Source organism: Mauremys mutica, chromosome 1, assembly GCF_020497125.1.
Source record: "Mauremys mutica isolate MM-2020 ecotype Southern chromosome 1, ASM2049712v1, whole genome shotgun sequence".
Classification (NCBI taxonomy): Eukaryota; Metazoa; Chordata; order Testudines; family Geoemydidae; genus Mauremys; species Mauremys mutica.
In genome coordinates this window covers 228,068,468-228,088,557 of record NC_059072.1, presented here as the reverse complement: position 1 = coordinate 228,088,557, position 20,090 = coordinate 228,068,468, and the positions used below count along the sequence as shown (strand labels likewise).

Sequence of the window (20,090 nt, the reverse complement as noted above, 5' to 3'; positions counted from 1 at the left end):
TGGGCCTTTCTCCTTCCCCCACCTATGCGGCAAGCAACAAAGACACTCAAAAGAAGACTGAAGACTCCAACAGAGGAGACTGGCCCAGGTTTAAGGGATGCACCTATATATTAAGGACTGCAGTATCCAGTGAGGTGAGAAAAACTGCTTAATCTAAATTGGGGTGGGCAAACTATGGCCTGGGGGCCACATCTGGCTCTCCAGACATTTTAATCTGGCCCTCAAGCTCCTGCTAGAGAGCGGGGTCTGAGGCTTGCTCCACTCCAGCTGGGGAGCAGGGTCGGGGGCTTTCCCTGTTCTGCTTGGCTCCCAGAAGCAGTGGCATGTCCCCCCTCCAGCTCCTGTGCATAGGGGCAGCATAGGGGAACCACGGCCAATGGGAGCTGCAGGGGCGGTGCCTGCAGACAGGGCAGCACACAGAGCTGCCTGGCTGTGCCTCCACGTAGGAGCCGGAGTGGGCACATGCCACTGCTTCTGGGAGCTGCTTGAGATAAGTGCTGCCCGAAGCCTGCACCCCCGACCCCTTCCTGCACCCCAACCTTCTGCCCCAGCCCTGATCCCCCTCCTGCCCTCCAAACCCTTCAGTCCCAGCCTGGAGCACCCTTCTGCACCCCCAACCCCTCATCCCCAGCCCCACCTCAGAGCCTGCACCCCCAGCTGGAGCCCTCACCCCAACCCCCTGCCCCAGCCAGTTTGAAAGTTTAGACTGCATGCTTATATTTTACTTTATTTTGGTAACTAACTCTGACTTTTTGCCTATCACTTAATATCACTTAAAATCTATCTTCTGTAGTCAATACATTTGTTTTACTGCTTATCTTTACCAGTGGGTTTGTATGAAGTGTTTGGCAAATCTGCTCAAGTTTTACAAAGGCTGGTGTATGTCCACTTTTCATTGATGAAGTGATGAACCAATTAATAAATCTGCACTGATTGTCTTGAGCAGTGCAAGATGGTATATTCCTGGAGTACAGTGCTGGGAGCTGGGCGGAGGGGGAGGATTGGGATGGTGCCTTTCTCTGCGTGATTCATGAGTGGCTCTGGGAGCATTATGCAATCTACTGGGTGTTGGGCTCCACATGCGGTTGTGCTAAGTGATATCAGCACCTGGAGGGGTTTGCTGCTGGTCACTAGCAAGGCATTGTGAGAGACAGCCCAGGCTGGAGAGAGTTCAGGGGGCACATCGGTCCCATACTGCACCTCGGGGATCCCATCATACCTATCTCTTCATTTAAATGTCTGCAGCTACAGATGGAACCAGTTACTTCACACTTCCTTAGTTAGGAAATGACCAGCCATACCCGCTGGTAACAGGGAACTAGGAATCATTCTTTTAAGAGATGCAAGTATGGACTTCCTCAAAGAGTTGTCCAAGACAAACTATTCCTGTTGTGCGTGTGGACTGTTCTCTCCCAATATAAAATGATGTAGTGCCAAAGCGTACTAGGTGATTTACAGTCAAGTAGGGTAAGACAACAAGTTTTCTGAACCCAAAAGGTTACAATCTAAGGGCCAAATTCCACCCTGCTTACACCACCCATGCAGCCTCATTGCATTAAGGGTTGGATAATTAGGCAGAGCATTCCTGTAGAGCCCTGACAGCAAAGACAACAAGATCAAACTTGATGCAGTAGAAAGGAGGGAGGTGATGCAAGGATTCAAACAGGACTGATGTGATCACTCCAGCTCGGTGATCACTTGGCCGTCCCATGTGAGACCCAGATTTCAATGGGCATCAAGCTTGAACTGCCCCTAGTTGCGGATAGAAAATATACAAGCACTTCTGAAAGAGACAACTGTCTGCTGCCCTGCTTCTACAAGGTAACGGTCAGTTTAATGAGAGCAGTGGAATGTAGAGGCAAAATGGAGTGGTCAAGGTTCACCTTGGAAAGGGAGGGGATGGGCTCACAAGCATTATGTGTGAGCAGTTGGCCCCAGCCTAGCCAGCTGTGTGGTTTGTTTTTTCTTTGTAACCTTGTCTGATTAAAAGATCACGTTGATTCAGTGCAAAGACAAAAGCTCAGTCTTCCTTTACAAGGCACATTCCAGTAGATTACAAAGGCATGTCTCCTCTTAGTAACATTATATATATGAGGACATTGGCTCAATTTTTGTCATATGCTGCTAGATTTATGTGCAATTTAACTAGCTTATAAAATACCTAATAAAAAGACTGGTTCAAATACCAAGATTATGAACCTTCATTGTTTGCCATGAAAATAACCAAGATTTAATTATATTAATTTTCCTGGTTTTAGTAAATATGAGTTGAAAGCAGAACTTGAAATGTGAAACAATAATATTTCATTGGTTACTTGGCATCCATTCCATAAGAAGTCTACTTGCAGCTGAAAGAAAAGCAGAGGGAATAGACACTTCATAATCACATAGACTTAACAAATAAGTTGAGTTTGATATTTCAAATTGCCCTAATAATATCTAGAAATTGCTCTGGTACCAGTTCTTATCTGGTCACTGTTTGCAAAAACTTGCTTTTTGCAGTACAAATTTAAGTGTTTTATAGGTTTCCTGCTGCTGCATGTAATTTCCATTACTAGGAATTACAAGTACACACAAAGATCTGTCAAAAGGAATTTACAGTTCTAAAGTCCCCAAATTCTACTTTAACTGAACATTAACATGAAGCTTTACTTCATGCACAATAGAGATATTTATTGTGAAGTGTCAGCAGGGAAAATGTTATGAATAGTTTTAGGGCTTGATTCTCCACCGTTTGCCTCTTGTGCAGAATGGCTGTAAAATGTTAGCATGTTGATTCAGAAATGTGACATGACCATACAAAGGGCAAGGCAGTGGGTAATCAGGCCCTAGGCAATACATATTCAGCCAACATTCAGTTAGTTATAAAAAGAAGGTTGAAATACAGCTGGACCCCAGTGAGTACAGAGACTATGGGAACTGGTTTTGCCTTTTGCAAAGGTGAGAGTAGAGACGGCTTGAAGCTTTATGATTTCCAAAGAGACAATGTCTGTTTTGGTGCTGGAAATGTGGGGCAGTGTGCTCAGAAGAGCCATTTGCTACCTGCTCCTCACAGTGCAGCCACCCAAGCACTCTGGGTGGTTCGGGTCATGGACCCAAGCAGACATGCTCATCCTGGGCCTGATTCCCCAATGCCTTGCGGAATCATTTGCATCTGGACTAGTGGGTGTGAAATGCTGCTATTCTGATCTGATGCATTTCACACCCACTTTGCACAGATGTCAGTGATTACACAAAGTGTAAGGCAGTATAGAACCAGGCCCTCAGGGTCCACTACTGTTGCTGGCACCACTAGCCAGCCTGCTCACTACACCACTTGTGCATCCCAACAGAAGGCGTTTGCCCCCAACATGGTTGAACACACGATTAGAGAAGTGAGATCCCTGTGCCCTCCTCACACACTATTGCACCTGAACAGTTAAGTACCTGCCTTTCCCAACCTCCTTTGATTCCAACAAGAGCAAACCTTGCTAACAGGATATGTTGCTTCAGATGAACTGCCAACCTGTTGCAGAGACATTATTTAGATCTTCGTATACTTTTTAAGGGCCTGAAGTTGCAACCCTTATATTGAATAGCCCTACTCATGCAAGTGGTCCCACTGAATTAAAAGGGACTATGCATGTGAGTAAGGGCTGCGACAACATCTCTTTTCTTAGCGCCTGTTAACTGACAGTTAACTGTATCCCTCCAAAAGGCCAAGGAACATTCTGTCTAGCACATGCACACAGACTTTGCTCTTTTTGAGAGGAGAACTGTTATATGCATGATTTATAGAACATTACATAAGGGAATAACTTGTAATGCAGCATTTTCTTACAAGAAACATATCTTACCAAACAAAAAAGACAAGATGGAACAATTACCATATAACTGCAACCTTCAAAGAATGTTTCTAAAACTTACAGGATCTCTCCTTTCGCAACAAAAGTGAGCTGACAAAACATTTGATGTTTAAACTTGTCAGCAAATATATGATGAATAGTTAACGCTTCAAATGTACATATTACTTGTACATAGGCACCAGTTGTAGCAATGATCACAGTTTACCTTTACACCCAGTGCCTCTCCTGAAATGACAGACACAGTCACACCATTCTCGGAGGGTTTGGGGATGTCTTTGTTTTTCAGTTCTTGGTATTGGGGTTCCACCATTTTCTCTGAACTTCTCAAATTGACCCAGAGTTGCAGAGCATGTGCTGGTTCCTCTGAGCAGAGCATCTCTGCATGAAGAATACCCCGCCCTGCTGTCATCCACTAGAAAAATGGTATAGAAGGAACAGAACACACAATATGGACATTAAATTTTAGAAAATGGAGAAAAGAAAACACACTTGGATTTCATTACATGGGAGAAGTTAATATGACTAAGCTTTTGTCTGGTTAGAAGATGGATTAGATAAACAATAACCTTTCCTAACATTTGGTTTATCTATTGATTTCAAATGTTGAAGTGCAGCATTGAAACAATATAACGTATTTGTGAATCTATTTTAGCAGAGATTTTAAAAAGCTAAAATATGAAGTTTCCCACAGTAACATGGTGTGGTTGGAATTTATCTAAGCATATGACAACAGAGTGCAATATAGTGTCTGAGTTTAAAAGCATCCAGTTACAACTTCTCTTATAACAGAAAGAGGGGTAGTGTTCCTCAACTGCAGGCTCTTCACAAATTCAAATGAAAAGGCAGAAGTAGTCACTGTTTAAGATTAAGATATCAATGATTCCTTTCTGCCCACTTTCCCATACCTGTAAATCTCCTGGGTTCAATTTACCAGCATGTCCGCAAAAATCTTCATGGGCTATAGAGCCACCATCTAACAGGTAAGTTACCTTGGAAGAATGAGAGACAGATTAAATTGTTATGCAAAAGCTCCCTTTTATTTGTTTTGTTTTTAACAGATAGAGAGCATTCATAAGAAAACAGGTGAGAGCACAACAGAATCAGTCTATTCCACTGTAGCAGAAACCAGAAAGTTCTAGTAGCCCAATATTGACTCACATGGCCACACAATTTGATGTCAAAATTACCCATGTTGAAAAGGATTACGGTTTTAGGATCAGCACTGCACCTTTTTGTTCTCAGCCTCTCACTCATTCCTCTTCTTCATCCATTTCTCTTTATGGACCTCTCCCACCATCATGTTTTCCTTTTCTCCCTTTTGTTTTTCTTTCAGCATTCCTCTTTTTGGTCTCAATTCCAACAAAAAGGGAAACTGCAGAAGAAACTAATCAAGGCTCTATTTCTGCATAGTAGTGTTTTTGCTGTGATGGCAATAAGGAAAGAATAAAACCAACTAAGATTATCATCACTGCCAGGGCCGGCTCTGGTTTTTCTGCCGCCCCAAGAAAAAAAAAGGGGGGGGGGCGGCCAGAGCGGCAAAGCAGGGGGAAAAAAATAAAACAAAAAACATGGGGCGGCCGGAGCGGCAAAGCAAAGGGAAAAACAAAACAAAACAAAAAAAACCCTCAGGGGGCTGGAGTCAGGGTGCAGGGGGACTCCCTGTGCTGCAGAGTGCGTGCCCGGTCTAATGGGGAGTGGGGGAGGGAGCTGGGGGGAGAAAGAGAAGGGGGGCGGCCAGGGCTTCAGCGGGGCACTCACCCCGCGGCTCCGACCACCACGCCGCCTGCCGGGAGGGCTCTGCTCCGCTCCGGTCGGCTGGGAGGGAAGGACGCGGGCTGCCCTGCCAAGTTTGCTGTAGGGCGCTCCCCTCCTCCACCCCCTACAGGGTGGCCAGATCGGGGAACCAAAAAAAACAAACCAAACAACAAAACCTGCCGTGCCACCCTAGGATTGGGCAGAATGCTTCCCCGTAGAATCTGCCGCCCCAAGCACGAGCTTGCTCGGCTGGTGCCTGGAGCCAGCCCTGATCACTGCAGACAGTGCAAAAGTGCAAGCCTTGGTCAGTTTCATCTGCAAAGATAGACATATCAAGGTGTAAGTGGAGGAATGGTCTCGCTATTGTGAGGAACTTTTCTGGCTTATACACTATCCCGGTGAAATAGACTAGCAAAGGATCTGAGTCCTCACTCCCACTTCCTTTACCCAGAGGCCTGCCTGACCTTGAGGGCTCCCCTTCCACTCTCCTGAGTGGCAGAGTCCTCGTAACCCTGATAAGGTTGAGCCCAGAATTCCTAAGGGGCTTGGTCCCCAACGTTGTCGTGGCCACTTAGGCCAGGGGCTAGGGCAGGGGTTGGCAACCTTTCAGAAGTGGTGTGCTGAGTCTTCATTTATTCACTCTAATTTAAGGTATTGCATGCCGGTAAAACATTTTAACGTTTTTAGAAGGTCTCTCTCTATAAGTCTATAATATATAACTAAACTATTGTTGTATGTAAAGTAAACAAGCTTTTTAAAATGTTTAAGAAGCTTCATTTAAAATTAAATTAAAATGCAGATTTTATCAATTTAGTGCAGTGGTTCTTAACCTGGGGTGCAAGATGCCCTTTCTGGGGGTGTGAGACATGCGAGATTTTTTTAGAAGGTAAATCATCAAAAACACAAATTAAGCACAGGCACATAAGTACAACTACATTGTTTAATCAAACCTACGTATTTATTAACATTATACATGCTTTAACGATTACTGTAATATACAAAGTTTTTAAGTTTTCAAGTTTTTAAGCTAATTGTAGTGTAATTTTTTTATAATGGCTGCTGAGTGCTGGGACCAGACCAGGAGCAGAGCCCTGGGCTGGCTGCCAGTACCCCAGGCTGGCAGGAGGGCTGAGCAGGGCCGGAGGCCCAGACCCTGGTTGGCAAGGGGCTGGGTGGCTGGAACCCCAGACCAGCAGCGAGGTGAGCGGGGCCGGCGGCTGGTATCCCAGGCTGGCAGCAGGCTGAGCAGGGCTGATGGCCAGGACCCTGGCTGGCAAGGGGCCGGTGGCTGGAACTCCAGATCGGCGGTGGGCTGAGCCGCTCAACCCGCTGCTGGTCTGGGGTTCCGTGCACTGGCTCCTGCCAGCCGGGGTCCTGGCTGCCAGCCCCGCTCAGCCTGCTGCCAGCCAGGGTTTCCATTCACCCAGGCCAGCAGTGGGCTGAGCAGGCCCAGGGGCCGGGACCCTGGCTGGCAAGGGGCCGGCAGCTAGAACCCCAGACCAGCAGCGGGATGAGCGGATCAGCCCGTTGCCGGTCAAGGGTTTCGTCCGCCGGCTCCTGCCAGCTGGGGTCCCGTCCACTGGCCCCGCTCAGCCACTGCCGGGGGTTCCGTTCACCCAGGCCGGCAGCGGGCTGAGCGGGGCCAGTGGCAGGGACCCTGGCTGGCAGCAGTGTGCCAGTAAAAAGCTGCTCGCGTGCCGACCCCTGGGCTAGGGTGTCCCCACTCTGGGGTGCTCTCTGCGCTGGATGCTTCCCTGACCCACTGATCGTTACATACAGTTCAAAGCAAATACAATTTATTAAACAGCAATCAATTTTTAAAAAAATAAGGAAAAAATGGGAAAGATTAAAAGAAAACACGTCACCCCGCTCTGTGGCACGGGGACGTCACAACCAGCATCTCTGGAATGTAGGGAAAGTTCACAGTCTGCTCCTCACACATCCCAGGCCTCCTTTCAGGCCCTGGCTGTGCTGCAGGGATGCCGCGAGTCAGACACTTGCTCTGGCAGTGGCCACACGTCTTCAGGCTCTAGGTGGTAGGATCCTTCTTCCCAGTATCAGCTCCTCTGTTGGAGTTACAATCTGCCCCCCTCAGTCTGGCCTGCAAGGGGTATTGGCTGGGGGCATCTCCTTGTGCTGGGCCCACTGCCCAGGGTCCTCCCTTGCTCTCCCCAGCTGCTCATCACACCTAGCTCCAGACTGCTCCAGCCCCAGCTCCAGCTCCACTCTGCCTCAGCACTGCTGCTACTGCTCTGCCTCCAGCCCCCGAGCTGCTTTTTCTGGCCCCTCTGGCTCTGGTTGCTACAGCTCTCCTCCCAGCACAGATCTGCTCTCTGGGCTGCTTCTGTGGCTCTGCTCCCAGCATTGACCTGCTTCCTGGATGCTTTTCTGGTTCTCTCTGGCTGGCAGAGCTCTGCTCCCCAGCTCAGCTCAGGTCCCTTCTCTCTTCTTAGCTCATCCCCACTCTGTCTCTGGCAGCTCCAGCTCTCACAGAGGATGGGACACCCCTGGCCTCCTGACTCCCTCATTAGCCTGCCTGCCCTTTCAATCAGGCTGACCTGGAGCATTGGCCTCTCCCCATTCCCTCTGGGGACCGTCAGTCTCAGGGTCCTGATTTCCCATCAACCCTTCCCCTTTCTTTTGGTACTGGAAGCTAGCCAACCAAAAAAACCCCACTGAGTGTTAGTAAGGGGCCAACAGTCCCCTTACAGGGGAAAGGAAGTCAGTTTAATGATATCCTTGAAGACGACCCAATTCTAGCCTCTGATCTTTACACTGGCTCTGCAGCTATAAAAGGACTGTAAAATAAAGCCAGCTGAAACGGCCACTGGGAAATTCCCAGTCAGCCACATCACATGTAGGGGCTGCTCAGGGGCATGGCCACGAAGAGGTTTCATGGTCTAAGCACCAATGTACTACAGCTCTTCTCAGCTGCCAGAACAACCACTTGGGGCCAAAGCAGCTGGGCATAAGTTATAACATATCACTTGTTCTTGCTCACCTCAGGAATCAGCCCAATACCAGGCTGGCCCCAGAATCTGGGACCACAAATGTACTGTGCATCTATCTTTGTCTCACCCTCCCACACAAGCTGAGCCATAGCTCAAGTGGAGCAAAACAAAGCCAAAACAAATTATGGATCATCGGCAATAGAGCCAAGAATGGAGGAAGGGAAGGAGTACAATTACATGGGGGGGGATAAAAATAAGGCTAAATATAAAGCAAAGATATAAAATGTACCACACATTTAGACTTCCAGACTAAATAGCTTGTTAAACCAAATTTGATCCTTCACATTGAGGACAGACAGACATCAACAGACAGCTATTATCAAAGAGCTTCTGCTCCTTACTCCAAGCCAAATTCTGGTATTGCCAATGTATTGTCAGACCTCCAAAAATCATGAGATTTAAAAAATAATTTAAAAACATACTTGTCATATGCTTTTGGATGTTTGCAGTGTTGTGGTAGTCGTGTGCATCCCACGACATCAGAGAGGACAAGGCATGTCTCTCTCATCAACAGAAGCTGATCCAATAAAAGGTATTACCTCACCCACCTAGTCTCTCTGGTATGCCTTTTTAGTCTCTCTAGAAAGCCCTCTTGTTCCCAGGGCATGTGTAATCATTTCAGGTTCACAATTAAATCTAAAATGCACATGGAAAATACACACCTCCCTGCTGACTGCTTGGAGGAGGACTCTGCTTACTCTTTCAAAATACCGGGGGCAGCGGAGCAGCTTTTCTATCCCTGTCCATCTCCTCCCCATGTAGTTATCCTCTGCACCCCCCTGAGCCTCTTCTTTAGTATCCCTCTCATCCCATACATTTTCATGAGCCCCCTTAGGCTTCCTCCTCTCCCCTCTCCCTCTACGTTGTTCCCTCAGTCTCTCCATTCACCTCTTCAGTCTTGTGCTCCACACAAATCCCTTGTATTCGCACACTGGGTTCTGTCAGGCCACATCTGTAGATTTCTCCTTGGGATATCATAGTTTCAACCCCCTTTAAAAACAATGAGAATGGCGCCCATCTCTATTAGACAGCCTCACGTCTACATGCCAGGACTGTATGAAAATGGCAGCCATCTTTCCTTGGTTTCAGCCCCATTGGAAAAGATGGACATTTTGAATCAGGAAAAATTCATAAGCTGGAAGGCAGAAATACAAAGATCAAGTGACATTCAAAACCTCTAAATATCACAAGACTGTGGGCAACAGTAGATTCAGAGGTGGATTAAGCAGGGCAAGTCATTGGAGTCAATACAGATGTGCGTCCTCATGTCAAGGCTGAACTTTGCTTGCAGAACATAACCAAAGAGCTGAGTTTTATTTATGCAGGGATCAGAGGATGGAGGAAAGGGGTAGAGACTTTTTCCAAGTGAAGGTGGTCTTGTCTGCAGGCACAAAGCAGGTATTATTGTCACCTGGTCAAAAAGCACCCTGAGCTGTGCAGCTATGAATCTGTTTATATTTTAGAGAACCACTCTATACTATTTTTGTACAATGTGAGTTTGCTTCAAATTCCTGAAAAATCTCATTTTTAAAGAGAACAAATTAATCTTTAGACATTGTATCCACACTAATCTTCCTCCTCATCTCATATACCCTCTCTGCCTTTCTTCAAACAACCTAAAGCCTAAAAGCTTCTGAAATTTATCCTGCATATATTACGAGTTTCTGAAGCGCCTATTTCAATTACAGAGACATTGCTAACATTTTTAAGTCTCTAGAGCTAAGTCCTTGTGGTTTATGATGTTTGTACTGTACTATGCATCCACTGAATTACAACCTTCTTGGGAGTTCTGTGCACTGCTTTATGTTCAGTATGAGTAGTGTTCATCTTGTACTCAAGAATTGCATAGTAAGAACCAAATTTTTTTTTCAATTGACAGCGATTCTTCCAATTAAAAACTATTTTCCTGACTTTCAGTGGTTTTTCCTCTCCATTTTAAAAAGACATTGTCAAATGCTGTAATAGTACATTTTTACTCTGGTTTAGTGCCATACTAGGAGGTTTAGTTCAACAGTTCTCTGCTCATTTTTCACCTTTTTATTTACTAAAGGTTGATGGCTGTCCTTCCACTTCACTTAAGGAGGATTATTTCCTCACGACTTTTTAGTTAATGTGAGCTTCCTCTAGTGCCTGGCTGGCTTACTCATACACCAAAACCTGCATCGTCATGCATTAGCTATTTCTTTCAAGACATAAGGAAAGCTAATTTTTAAATCAAAGGGCCGGTTCATCACTATGTTACTCTAATTTGATGTTGACGTAAACTCCATGGAAGTCAGTGCAGTTACAACAGCATTGCACTGGTATTGAATCAGGCTATTTAGACTCTGATGGACAACATCAGATGCCATATGCCAAGGAGTTCAGAGCCTCTGTGCCTCCAGCTGATTCCTGGTGTCTGTAGCCTAAAAGAAAAAGGCCACTTGTTTAGTACCTGCATGAAATATTGGCAGCTATATAGAGACCCCAGCAGAAACTTTTGGACTCCTTCTCTCTTTCAGCAGAAGGCTCAAGGTGACGGAGTTAAGAATCAATTCCTCTAAAGAGTTACCTCACCAATCCGCCCCAAAATCCTATTGTTGGCGTTCTGTATAGTGGCATGATGAGAGTGGACAAGAGCTGAGAGAGTGGGCAGGATAGTGTGAAAAGCTATTTTGCAGTCCCCCAAAGAGTGTTAATTAACCCTTATGGGTTTTAGGCAACTTTGACTGTAAAACTTAAGATGCAGGGCCTAACTAGGATTAATTTAAACAAGGTCTTTGCACTTGTTTTGCCCTGGTTTATGGAGTTCATGGTCAATCCATGATTTAAAAATATCAGTCTAAACTGGGTTGAAAGTAGTTGCTTTAAACTGCATTTACTCTCTTCTTGAAAAGAGACTGGAAGCAGCACCAAGTCCTATCCTAAGGATTTTAAGTGTCCAATAAAGTTGGCTGCAATTTTTCTTCTTGCAACAGTATTTATTTTTGAATAGTAGCATTACCACAATGTATATAATCTTACAAGAGAGCTTACTAACATGAAACAGTCAAATAATTTTTACATGCAAATTCTATCTGACAATAGTCAAATTTAACACAAATGGGATAAGAATGTCTGCAGTAACTCAGACATTCAGCACTCTGCCCACAATAGCATTTGTAATCTTCGTTTTCACTTTGAGACTCTGCCAGATGGAAGGAAAAAAACACTTAATAGTAAGTAACCAAAGAATGAAGAGCCCTTTTTGCCAACAGCACATAAGAGCATGAGCCCATCAACAAAAAATATTGAGACTTTTAAGCTTGTTTGAAACAAAACACTTATCATAGGAATAGAGAGGAAGGGAAAAAAGTCACATTCTTGAAGTCCAGCACATATGCACATTTCAACACTCATGGCAAAGAGTTCCCCCTCTCCTTCTGAAAGGAGGGAGACATAACTGAGATGAGGTTACTTATTAGTTTTTTTTGATGTGTTAGACTCCAACGAAGTTGCATGGCACTAGTACCCCTCAGACATAATTACTGTCCTTCAAAACAGTTATAGACTATCATGTGGGGAGAGGGCTAGCTCCATGGTTTGAGCATTGGCCTGCTAAACCCAGGGTTGTGAGTTCAATCCCTGGGGCAAAATCAGTACTTGGTCCTGCTAGTGAAGGCAGGGGGCTAGACTCAATGACCTTTCAGGATCCTTTCCAGCTCTATGAGATAGGTATATGTCCATATGTGGTTAAAGGTTTGGCATGGCTACATAAGCTTTTAACTAACAGAAAAACCTTTCCTATAAGATATTCGTGAAAATAAAATGAATACCCATTAAGTATTAATAACCATTAATACCACCAAGATTCAGCTCTTATATATCACAACAATCAGAATGGTTTCAAAATATGACTAAAGTCAAGTCAGGAAAAAAAAAACAGAATAAATTAGGAGCCATTCCCACATATCTCAATACCCAACTTTTAATTCCAAAAATACCACTGATGGAAATAAACAGCATAAAGATGTACTAGGATTTTTTGGACCAAGTTCATCATTATTTCAATGTGCTTACACTTAGAAAGACTGTGGTACAATCTCTGTTACTATGTGTTATGAGATAAATTAACTTACCATATAGAAAATTACTTAGTCACATCAGATAATGATTCATAAGAACAGCCATACCGGGTCAGACCAAAGGTCCATCTAGCCCAGTATCTGTCTACCGACAGTGGCCAATGCCAGATGCCCCAAAGGGAGTGAACCTAACAGGCAATGATCAAGTGATCTCTCTCCTGCCATCCATCTCCATCCTCTGACGAACAGAGGCTAGGGACACCATTCTTACCCATCCTGGCTAATAGCCATTTATGGACTTAGCCACCATGAATTTAGCCAGTTCCCTTTTAAACATTGTTATAGTCCTAGCCTTCACAACCTCCTCAGGTAAGGAGTTCCACAAGTTGACTGTGCGCTGCGTGAAGAAGCACTTCCTTTTATGTGTTTTAAACCTGCTGCCTATTAATTTCATTTGGTGATCCCTAGTTCTTGTATTATGGGAATAAGTAAATAACTTTTCCTTATCCACTTTCTCAACATCACTCATGATTTTATATACCTCTATCATATCCCCCCTTAGTCTTCTCTTTTCCAAGCTGAAGAGTCCTAGCCTCTTTAATCTTTCCTCGTATGGGACCCTCTCCAAATCCCTAATCATTTTAGTTGCTCTTTTCTGAACCTTTTCTAGTGCTAGAATATCTTTTTTGAGGTGAGGAGACCACATCTGTACACAGTATTCGAGATGTGGGCATACCATGGATTTATATAAGGGCAATAATATATTCTCAGTCTTATTCTCTATCCCCTTTTTAATGATTCCTAACATCCTGTTTGCTTTTTTGACCACCTCGGCACACTGCGTGGACATCTTCAGAGAACTATCCACGATGACTCCAAGATCTTTTTCCTGACTTGTTGTAGCTAAATTAGCCCCCATCATATTGTATGTATAGTTGGGGTTATTTTTTCCAATGTGCATTACTTTACATTTATCCACATTAAATTTCATTTGCCATTTTGTTGCCCAATCACTTAGTTTTGTGAGATCTTTTTGAAGTTCTTCACAATCTGCTTTGGTCTTAACTATCTTGAGTAGTTTAGTATCATCTGCAAACTTGGCCACCTCACTGTTTATCCCTTTCTCCAGATCATTTATGAATAAATTGAATAGGATTGGTCCTAGGACTGACCCTTGGGGAACACCACTAGTTACCCCTCTCCATTCTGAGAATTTACCATTAATTCCTACCCTTTGTTCCCTGTCTTTTAACCAGTTCTCAATCCATGAAAGGACCTTCTCTTTTATCCCATGACAGCTTAATTTACATAAAAGCCTTTGGTGAGGGACCTTGTCAAAGGCTTTCTGGAAATCTAAGTACACTATGTCCACCGGATCCCCCTTGTCCACATGTTTGTTGACCCCTTCAAAGAACTCTAATGGATTAGTAAGACATGATTTCCCTTTACAGAAACCATGTTGACTATTGCTCAACAGTTTATGTTTTTCTATGTGTCTGACAATTTTATTCTTAACTATTGTTTCGACTAATTTGCCCGGTACCGACGTTAGACTTACCGGTCTGTAATTGCCGGGATCACCTCTAGAGCCCTTTTTAAATATTGGCGTTACATTAGCTAACTTCCAGTCATTGGGTACCGAAGCCGATTTAAAGGACAGGTTACAAACCTTAGTTAATAGTTCCGCAACTTCACATTTGAGTTCTTTCAGAACTCTTGGGTGAATGCCATCTGGTCCCGGTGACTTGTTAATGTTGAGTTTTTCAATTCATTCCAAAACCTCCTCTAGTGACACTTCAATCTGTGACAGTTCCTCAGATTTGTCACCTAAAAAAGCCAGCTCAGGTTTGGGAATCTCCCTAACATCCTCAGCCGTGAAGACTGAAGCAAAGAATCTATTTAGTTTCTCCGCAATGACTTTATCGTCTTTAAGCGCTCCTTTTGTATTTTGATCGTCAAAGGGCCCCACTGGTTGTTTAGCAGGCTTCCTTCTTCTGATGTACTTAAAAAACATTTTGTTATTACCTTTGGAGTTTTTGGCTAGCCGTTCTTCAAACTCCTCTTTGGCTTTTCTTATTACACTCTTGCACTTAAGTTGGCAGTGTTTGTGCTCCTTTCTATTTGCCTCACTGGGATTTGACTTCCACTTTTTAAAGGAAGTCTTTTTATCTCTCACTGCTTCTTTTACATGGTTGTTAAGCCACAGTGGCTCTTTTTTAGTTCTTTTACTGTGTTTCTTAATTTGGGGTATACATTGAAGTTGGGCCTCTATTATGATGTCTTTAAAAAGGGCCCATGCAGCTTGCAGGGATTTCACTTTAGTCACTGTACCTTTTAACGTTTGTTTAACTAACCCCCTCATTTTTGTATAGTTTCCCCTTTTGAAATTAAATGCCACAGTGTTGGGCTGTTGAGGTGTTCTTTCCACCACAGGGATGTTGAATGCTATTGTATTATGGTCACTATTTCCAAGCGGTCCTGCTATAGTTACCTCTTGGACCAGCTCCTGCGCACCACTCAGGATTAAATCTAGAGTTGCCTCTCCCCTTGTGGGTTCCTGTACCAGCTGCTCCAGGAAGCAGTCATTTACAGTATCGAGAAATTTTATCTCTGCATTTCGTCCTGAAGTGAAATGTTCCCAGTCAATATGGGGATAATTGAAATCCCCCACTATTATTGGGTTCTTAATTTTGATAGCCTCTCTAATTTCCCTTAGCATTTCATCATCACTATTACTGTCCTGGTCAGGTGGTCGATAATAGATCTCTAATGTTATATTTTTATTAGAGCTTGAAATTTCTATCCATAGAGATTCTATGGAACATGTGGATTCGCTTAAGATTTTTACTTCATTTGAATCTACATTTTCTTTCACATATAGTGCCACTCCTCCCCCTGCACGACCTGTTCTGTTCTTCCAATATATTTTGTACCCCGGAATGATTGTGTCCCATTGATTGCTCTCAGTCCACCAGGTTTCTGTGATGCCTATTATATCAATATCCTCCTTTATCACAAGGCACTCTAGTTCACCCATCTTCTTATTTAGACTTCTAGCATTTGAGTACAAGCACTTTAAAAACTTGTCCCTGTTTATTTGTCTGCCCTTTTCTGATGTGCCAGATTCTTTTTTATGTGACTGTTTATTATCTGATCTAGCCCTTACATTATCCTCTTTCGTCCTCTGCTCCTGACTATAACCTGGAGATTCTCTATCATCAGACTCTCCCCTAAGAGAAGTCTGTGTCCGATCCACATGCTCCTCTGCAGCAGTCGGCTTTCCCCCATCTCCTAGTTTAAAAACTGCTCTACAATCTTTTTAATGTTTAGTGCCAGCAGTCTGGTTCCTCTTTGGTTTAGGTGGAGCCCATCTCTCCTGTATAGGCTCCCCCCATACCAGAAATTTTCCCAGTTCCTAATGAACGTGAACCCCTCCTCTCTACACCATTGTCTCATCCACACATTGAGACTCTGAAGCTCTGCCTGCCTACCTGGCCCTGCGCGTGGAACTGGGAGCATTTCTGAGAATGCCACCATAGAGGTCCTGGATTTCAGTTTCTTCCCTAGCAGCCTAAATTTGGCTTCCAGGACATCTCTCCTACCCTTCCCTATGTCATCGGTACCTACATGTACCACGACCACCGCTCCTCCCCAGCACTACACATAAGTCTGTCTAGATGCCTCGAGAGATCCGCAACCTTTGCACCAGGCAGGCAAGTCACCATACGGTTCTCCCGGTCATCACAAACCCAGCTATCTACGTTTCTAATAATCGAATCTCCCATTACTAACACCTGCCTTTTCCTAGAAATTGGTGTTCCCTCCCCTGGAGAGGTAACCTCAGTGCGAGAGGCAACCCCAGCACCATCTGGAGGGAGGGTCCTAACTACGGGAAGATTTCCCTCTGCTCCCATTGACTGCTCTGCTTCCCTGGGCCGTTCTTCCTCCTCAACAGCACAGGAGCTGTCTAAGCGGAGGTGGGACAATTCTACAGTGTCCCGGAAGGCCTCATCAACATACCTCTCTGCCTCTCTTAGCTCCTCCAGTTCCACCACCCTGGCCTCCAAAGTCCGTACATGGTCTCTGAGGGCCAGGAGCTCCTTGTACCAACTGCACACATACGCCACCCTCCCACAGGGCAGGTAATCATACATGCAACACTCAGTGCAATAAACTGGATAGCCCCCACTCTGCTGCTGGGCTTCTGCTTGCATTGTCTCCTAGTTAATGGAAGGGTGGTTTACAGAAAGGGGTTTTGAAATGTGGTTTGGTTTATAGGTTTTAAGGGGACTACAGGGGAAGGGTTAGGACTGACAAGGGACTCCCAATCCCTTCCCACTGCCCTTCCAAACTCCCTTGCGAAACTCCCTGTTAGCAGCCCCTGCCCGCAAAGCTCCCTGGTCGCTTGTGCGCGGCTTTATAAAGCCCTGGCCTGAGTGAATGCCCCGCCCACTGATTAAGGCTCAGCCAATTACCAGAGGCTTCGAGCTTTCAAACCTTCCTTTGAAGCTCACGGCCTCCAACTGCCAGCCACAGCACACGGTCCTTCAAACAACCAAACAAACAAACAGACTGACAAACACAAGCTCAGCACACAGCAAGTAACCCCCAAACAGAACAAACACACACTACAGACAGTCACTTACCCCACAGATGCTGTATTTGCTCCTCCTTCACCCGGAGAACTCCCTTGCGAAACTCCCTGTTAGCAGCCCCTGTTCGCAAAGCCCCAACATCCTGCTGTGGACCACTTAGCAAAAGCCCCTTTCATGGTGCAACATCCTTCTCAAATCCCTGCCCAATCTCCCACTATTTGGTTCACAAAGCTTCTCCTTTTGCTGATCATCGGGAGTGACTTGGGTTAGCCACAAATTAAGGTTTCAGAACCACTGGTTAAATACATTAAGCATGCTCAGAGACTGTGGAACAGTGCATACTGTCATTTGCCAATCCCTTTCCCTGTTCCATCTGAACTACGTGAGCAGAGCAGTGGACCACGAGGATGCAGGGAGTGAGTTTCTTCAGCTTGGATTGTGCCACACTGCTTCTTCTTTCTACTCCGAGAAAGAGAATGGGTGAATAGATTTCAGAGACCAGCCAGAACTGACCATGCCATGTGCTCTGAGGGTCTGACCCCTGGAATTCAAGGGCCCTCAAAGCCTGAGGCAGCTGAGCTGCTCACTGCACATGAACAACTCATGATTTTATTGCAAATATCACAATATTTGCTCTTTTTCTTGTAGCCCCCAGCTCCTGGTGTCATGAGAACCGTAGTTTTCATTTAAAATAAAAGTACATTTTTAGCCCTTGTTCACTATCATCCATTATATTGATAATGATGCTGTAGTGAGTCAAATATTTTTATTTTGGTGTAAGAGTATATTTGATCCCATCCTAGTAGGTGGGAATGTAATTCTTGGGTAACTATGGGCTGGCCTTCACTATGGGGAGATCAACACTGCCGCAATCGATGCAGCAGAGATCGATATAGCAGGTCTAGTGAAGACCCGAAGACTCAATGAAAAATGAAAAAAAATTAAAGGCAAATACAGAGTCAAAAATTTGTTGTCTTCTAAGATCTCATGAAGTTTAAGATAATCCCATTATTCTAGTGGGCTGACTAATGATTCCTGAATGTTTGAGGTTGACAAGACTGCACTCCGCATTTGACTAGGGCTGGCCCTTCCCTCAGTTTATGCATGGCTTTTGTCTAATAGATGTATCTCTAAGGGTATGTCTACACTACAAAATTAGGTCGATTTAATATAAGTTGATTTTTTTTAGAAATCGATTTGATACCGTCAATTGTGTGCGCCCCCACTTAAGACCATTAAGTCAGCGGAGTGTGTCCACAGTACCGACGCTAGCATTGACTTTCAGAGCATTGCACTGTGGGTAGCTATCCCACGGTTCCCGCAGTCTCCGCTGCCCACTGGAATTCTGAGTTGAGCTTGCAATGCCTGATGGGGCAAAAACATTGTCGCAGGTGGTTCTGGGTACATGTCGTCAGGCCTTCCCCCCCCCCCATGAAAGCGACGGCAAAAAATCGTTTCTAGCCTTTTTTCCTGGGTTACCTGTGCAGACGACATACCACAGCAAGAATGGAGCCCGCTCAGCTCACTGTTACTGTACATTTCCTGGGTTCTGCTGGCAGATGCGGTACTGCAGTGCTACACAGCAGCAGCTCATTGCCTTTTCAAGTTAGCAAAGACGGGTAGCAGCCGTATTGTACCGTCTGCTGCTGTCTCCTGGTCCCTCCTGGCCAGCCTCGGTGAGGTCGATTGGGGGTTCCTGGGGAGACATGGGTGCTCCTGGCCAGCCTCGGTGAAATCGGTTGGGGGCACCTGGGCAGACATGGGTGCTCCTGACCGGCCTCAGTGAGGTCGGTTGGGGGTGCCTGGACATAAATGGGAGTGACGCCAGGTCATTCACTTCTTTAAGTTTTGTCTAATGGAGATTCAGTCCTGCCTGGAATATCAGGCAAGCCTACCAAAGAACCAGAGAGGCAAACAGTCGCTCCAGGTCAGAGCCCCAGACATCCCGCTTCTATGATGAGCTGCATGCCATTCTAGGGGGTGCCCCTACAACTACCCCACCCCCTGTGCTTCCCTCCTCCCCCACCCCTCCCAGGCTACCTTGGCAGTTATCCCCCCATTTGTGTGATGAATTAATAAAGAATGCATGAATTTGAAACAATGACTTTATTGCCTCTGCAAGCAGAAATCAAAGGGGGGAGGAGAGGGCGGCTGGCTTACAGGGAAGTAGAGTGAACCAAGGGGGCGGGTCTTCATCAAGGAGAAACAAACAGAACTTTCACACTGTAGCCTGGCCAGTCATGAGACTGGTTTTCAAAGCTTCTCTTATGCGCAGCACGCCCTGCTGTGCTCTTTTAACCGCCCTGGTGTCTGGCTGTGCATAATCATTTTGTCTTTTAGAATGGAGTTCTGATAGCACGGATTCATCTCCCCATACAGTGGTCAGATCCATTACCTCCCGTTCGGTCCATGCTGGACTCCATGGTCACCAGTGCTGATGAGTTCTGCATGGTCACCTGTGCTGATCAGCTCGCTACGCTGGCCAAACAGGAAATGAAATTCAAAAGTTTGCGGGGCTTTTCCTGTCTACCTGGCCAGTGCATCTGAGTTAAGAGTGCTGTCCAGAGCTATCACAATGGAGTGCTCTGGGATAGCTGCTGGAGGCCAATACTGTCGAATTGAGTCCACACTACCCCAAATTCAACCCAGCAGGGTCGATTTTAGTGCTAATCCCCTCGTCGGGGAGGAGTACAGAAATCAATTTTCAGAGCCCTTTAAGTCGACAAAAATGGCTTCGTTGTGTGGATGGGTAAATCGATCTAATGCTGCTAAATTCGACCTAAATTCGTAGTGTAGACCAGGGCTAGGTCTGTGTAAAGTGAGTGTAAATCCAAATGGTAG

At 45.3% G+C, this 20,090-nt stretch overlaps 1 protein-coding gene across 6 annotated transcripts in view; it reads right to left on the bottom strand.

Annotated features, from left to right (window-relative positions):
• Positions 1 to 20,090, bottom strand: part of PIR (pirin) — a 113,059-nt gene that overhangs the window by 66,105 nt on the left and 26,864 nt on the right. For all 6 annotated transcript variants that reach the window (XM_045025451.1, XM_045025284.1, XM_045025363.1 and 3 more), the window contains 2 exons: positions 4,751 to 4,834; positions 4,051 to 4,257 (listed from right to left, as the gene is read on the bottom strand). In XM_045025451.1, the coding sequence (XP_044881386.1) occupies positions 4,051 to 4,257; positions 4,751 to 4,834 (291 nt within the window). The remainder of the gene's footprint in view (positions 1 to 4,050; positions 4,258 to 4,750; positions 4,835 to 20,090) is intronic.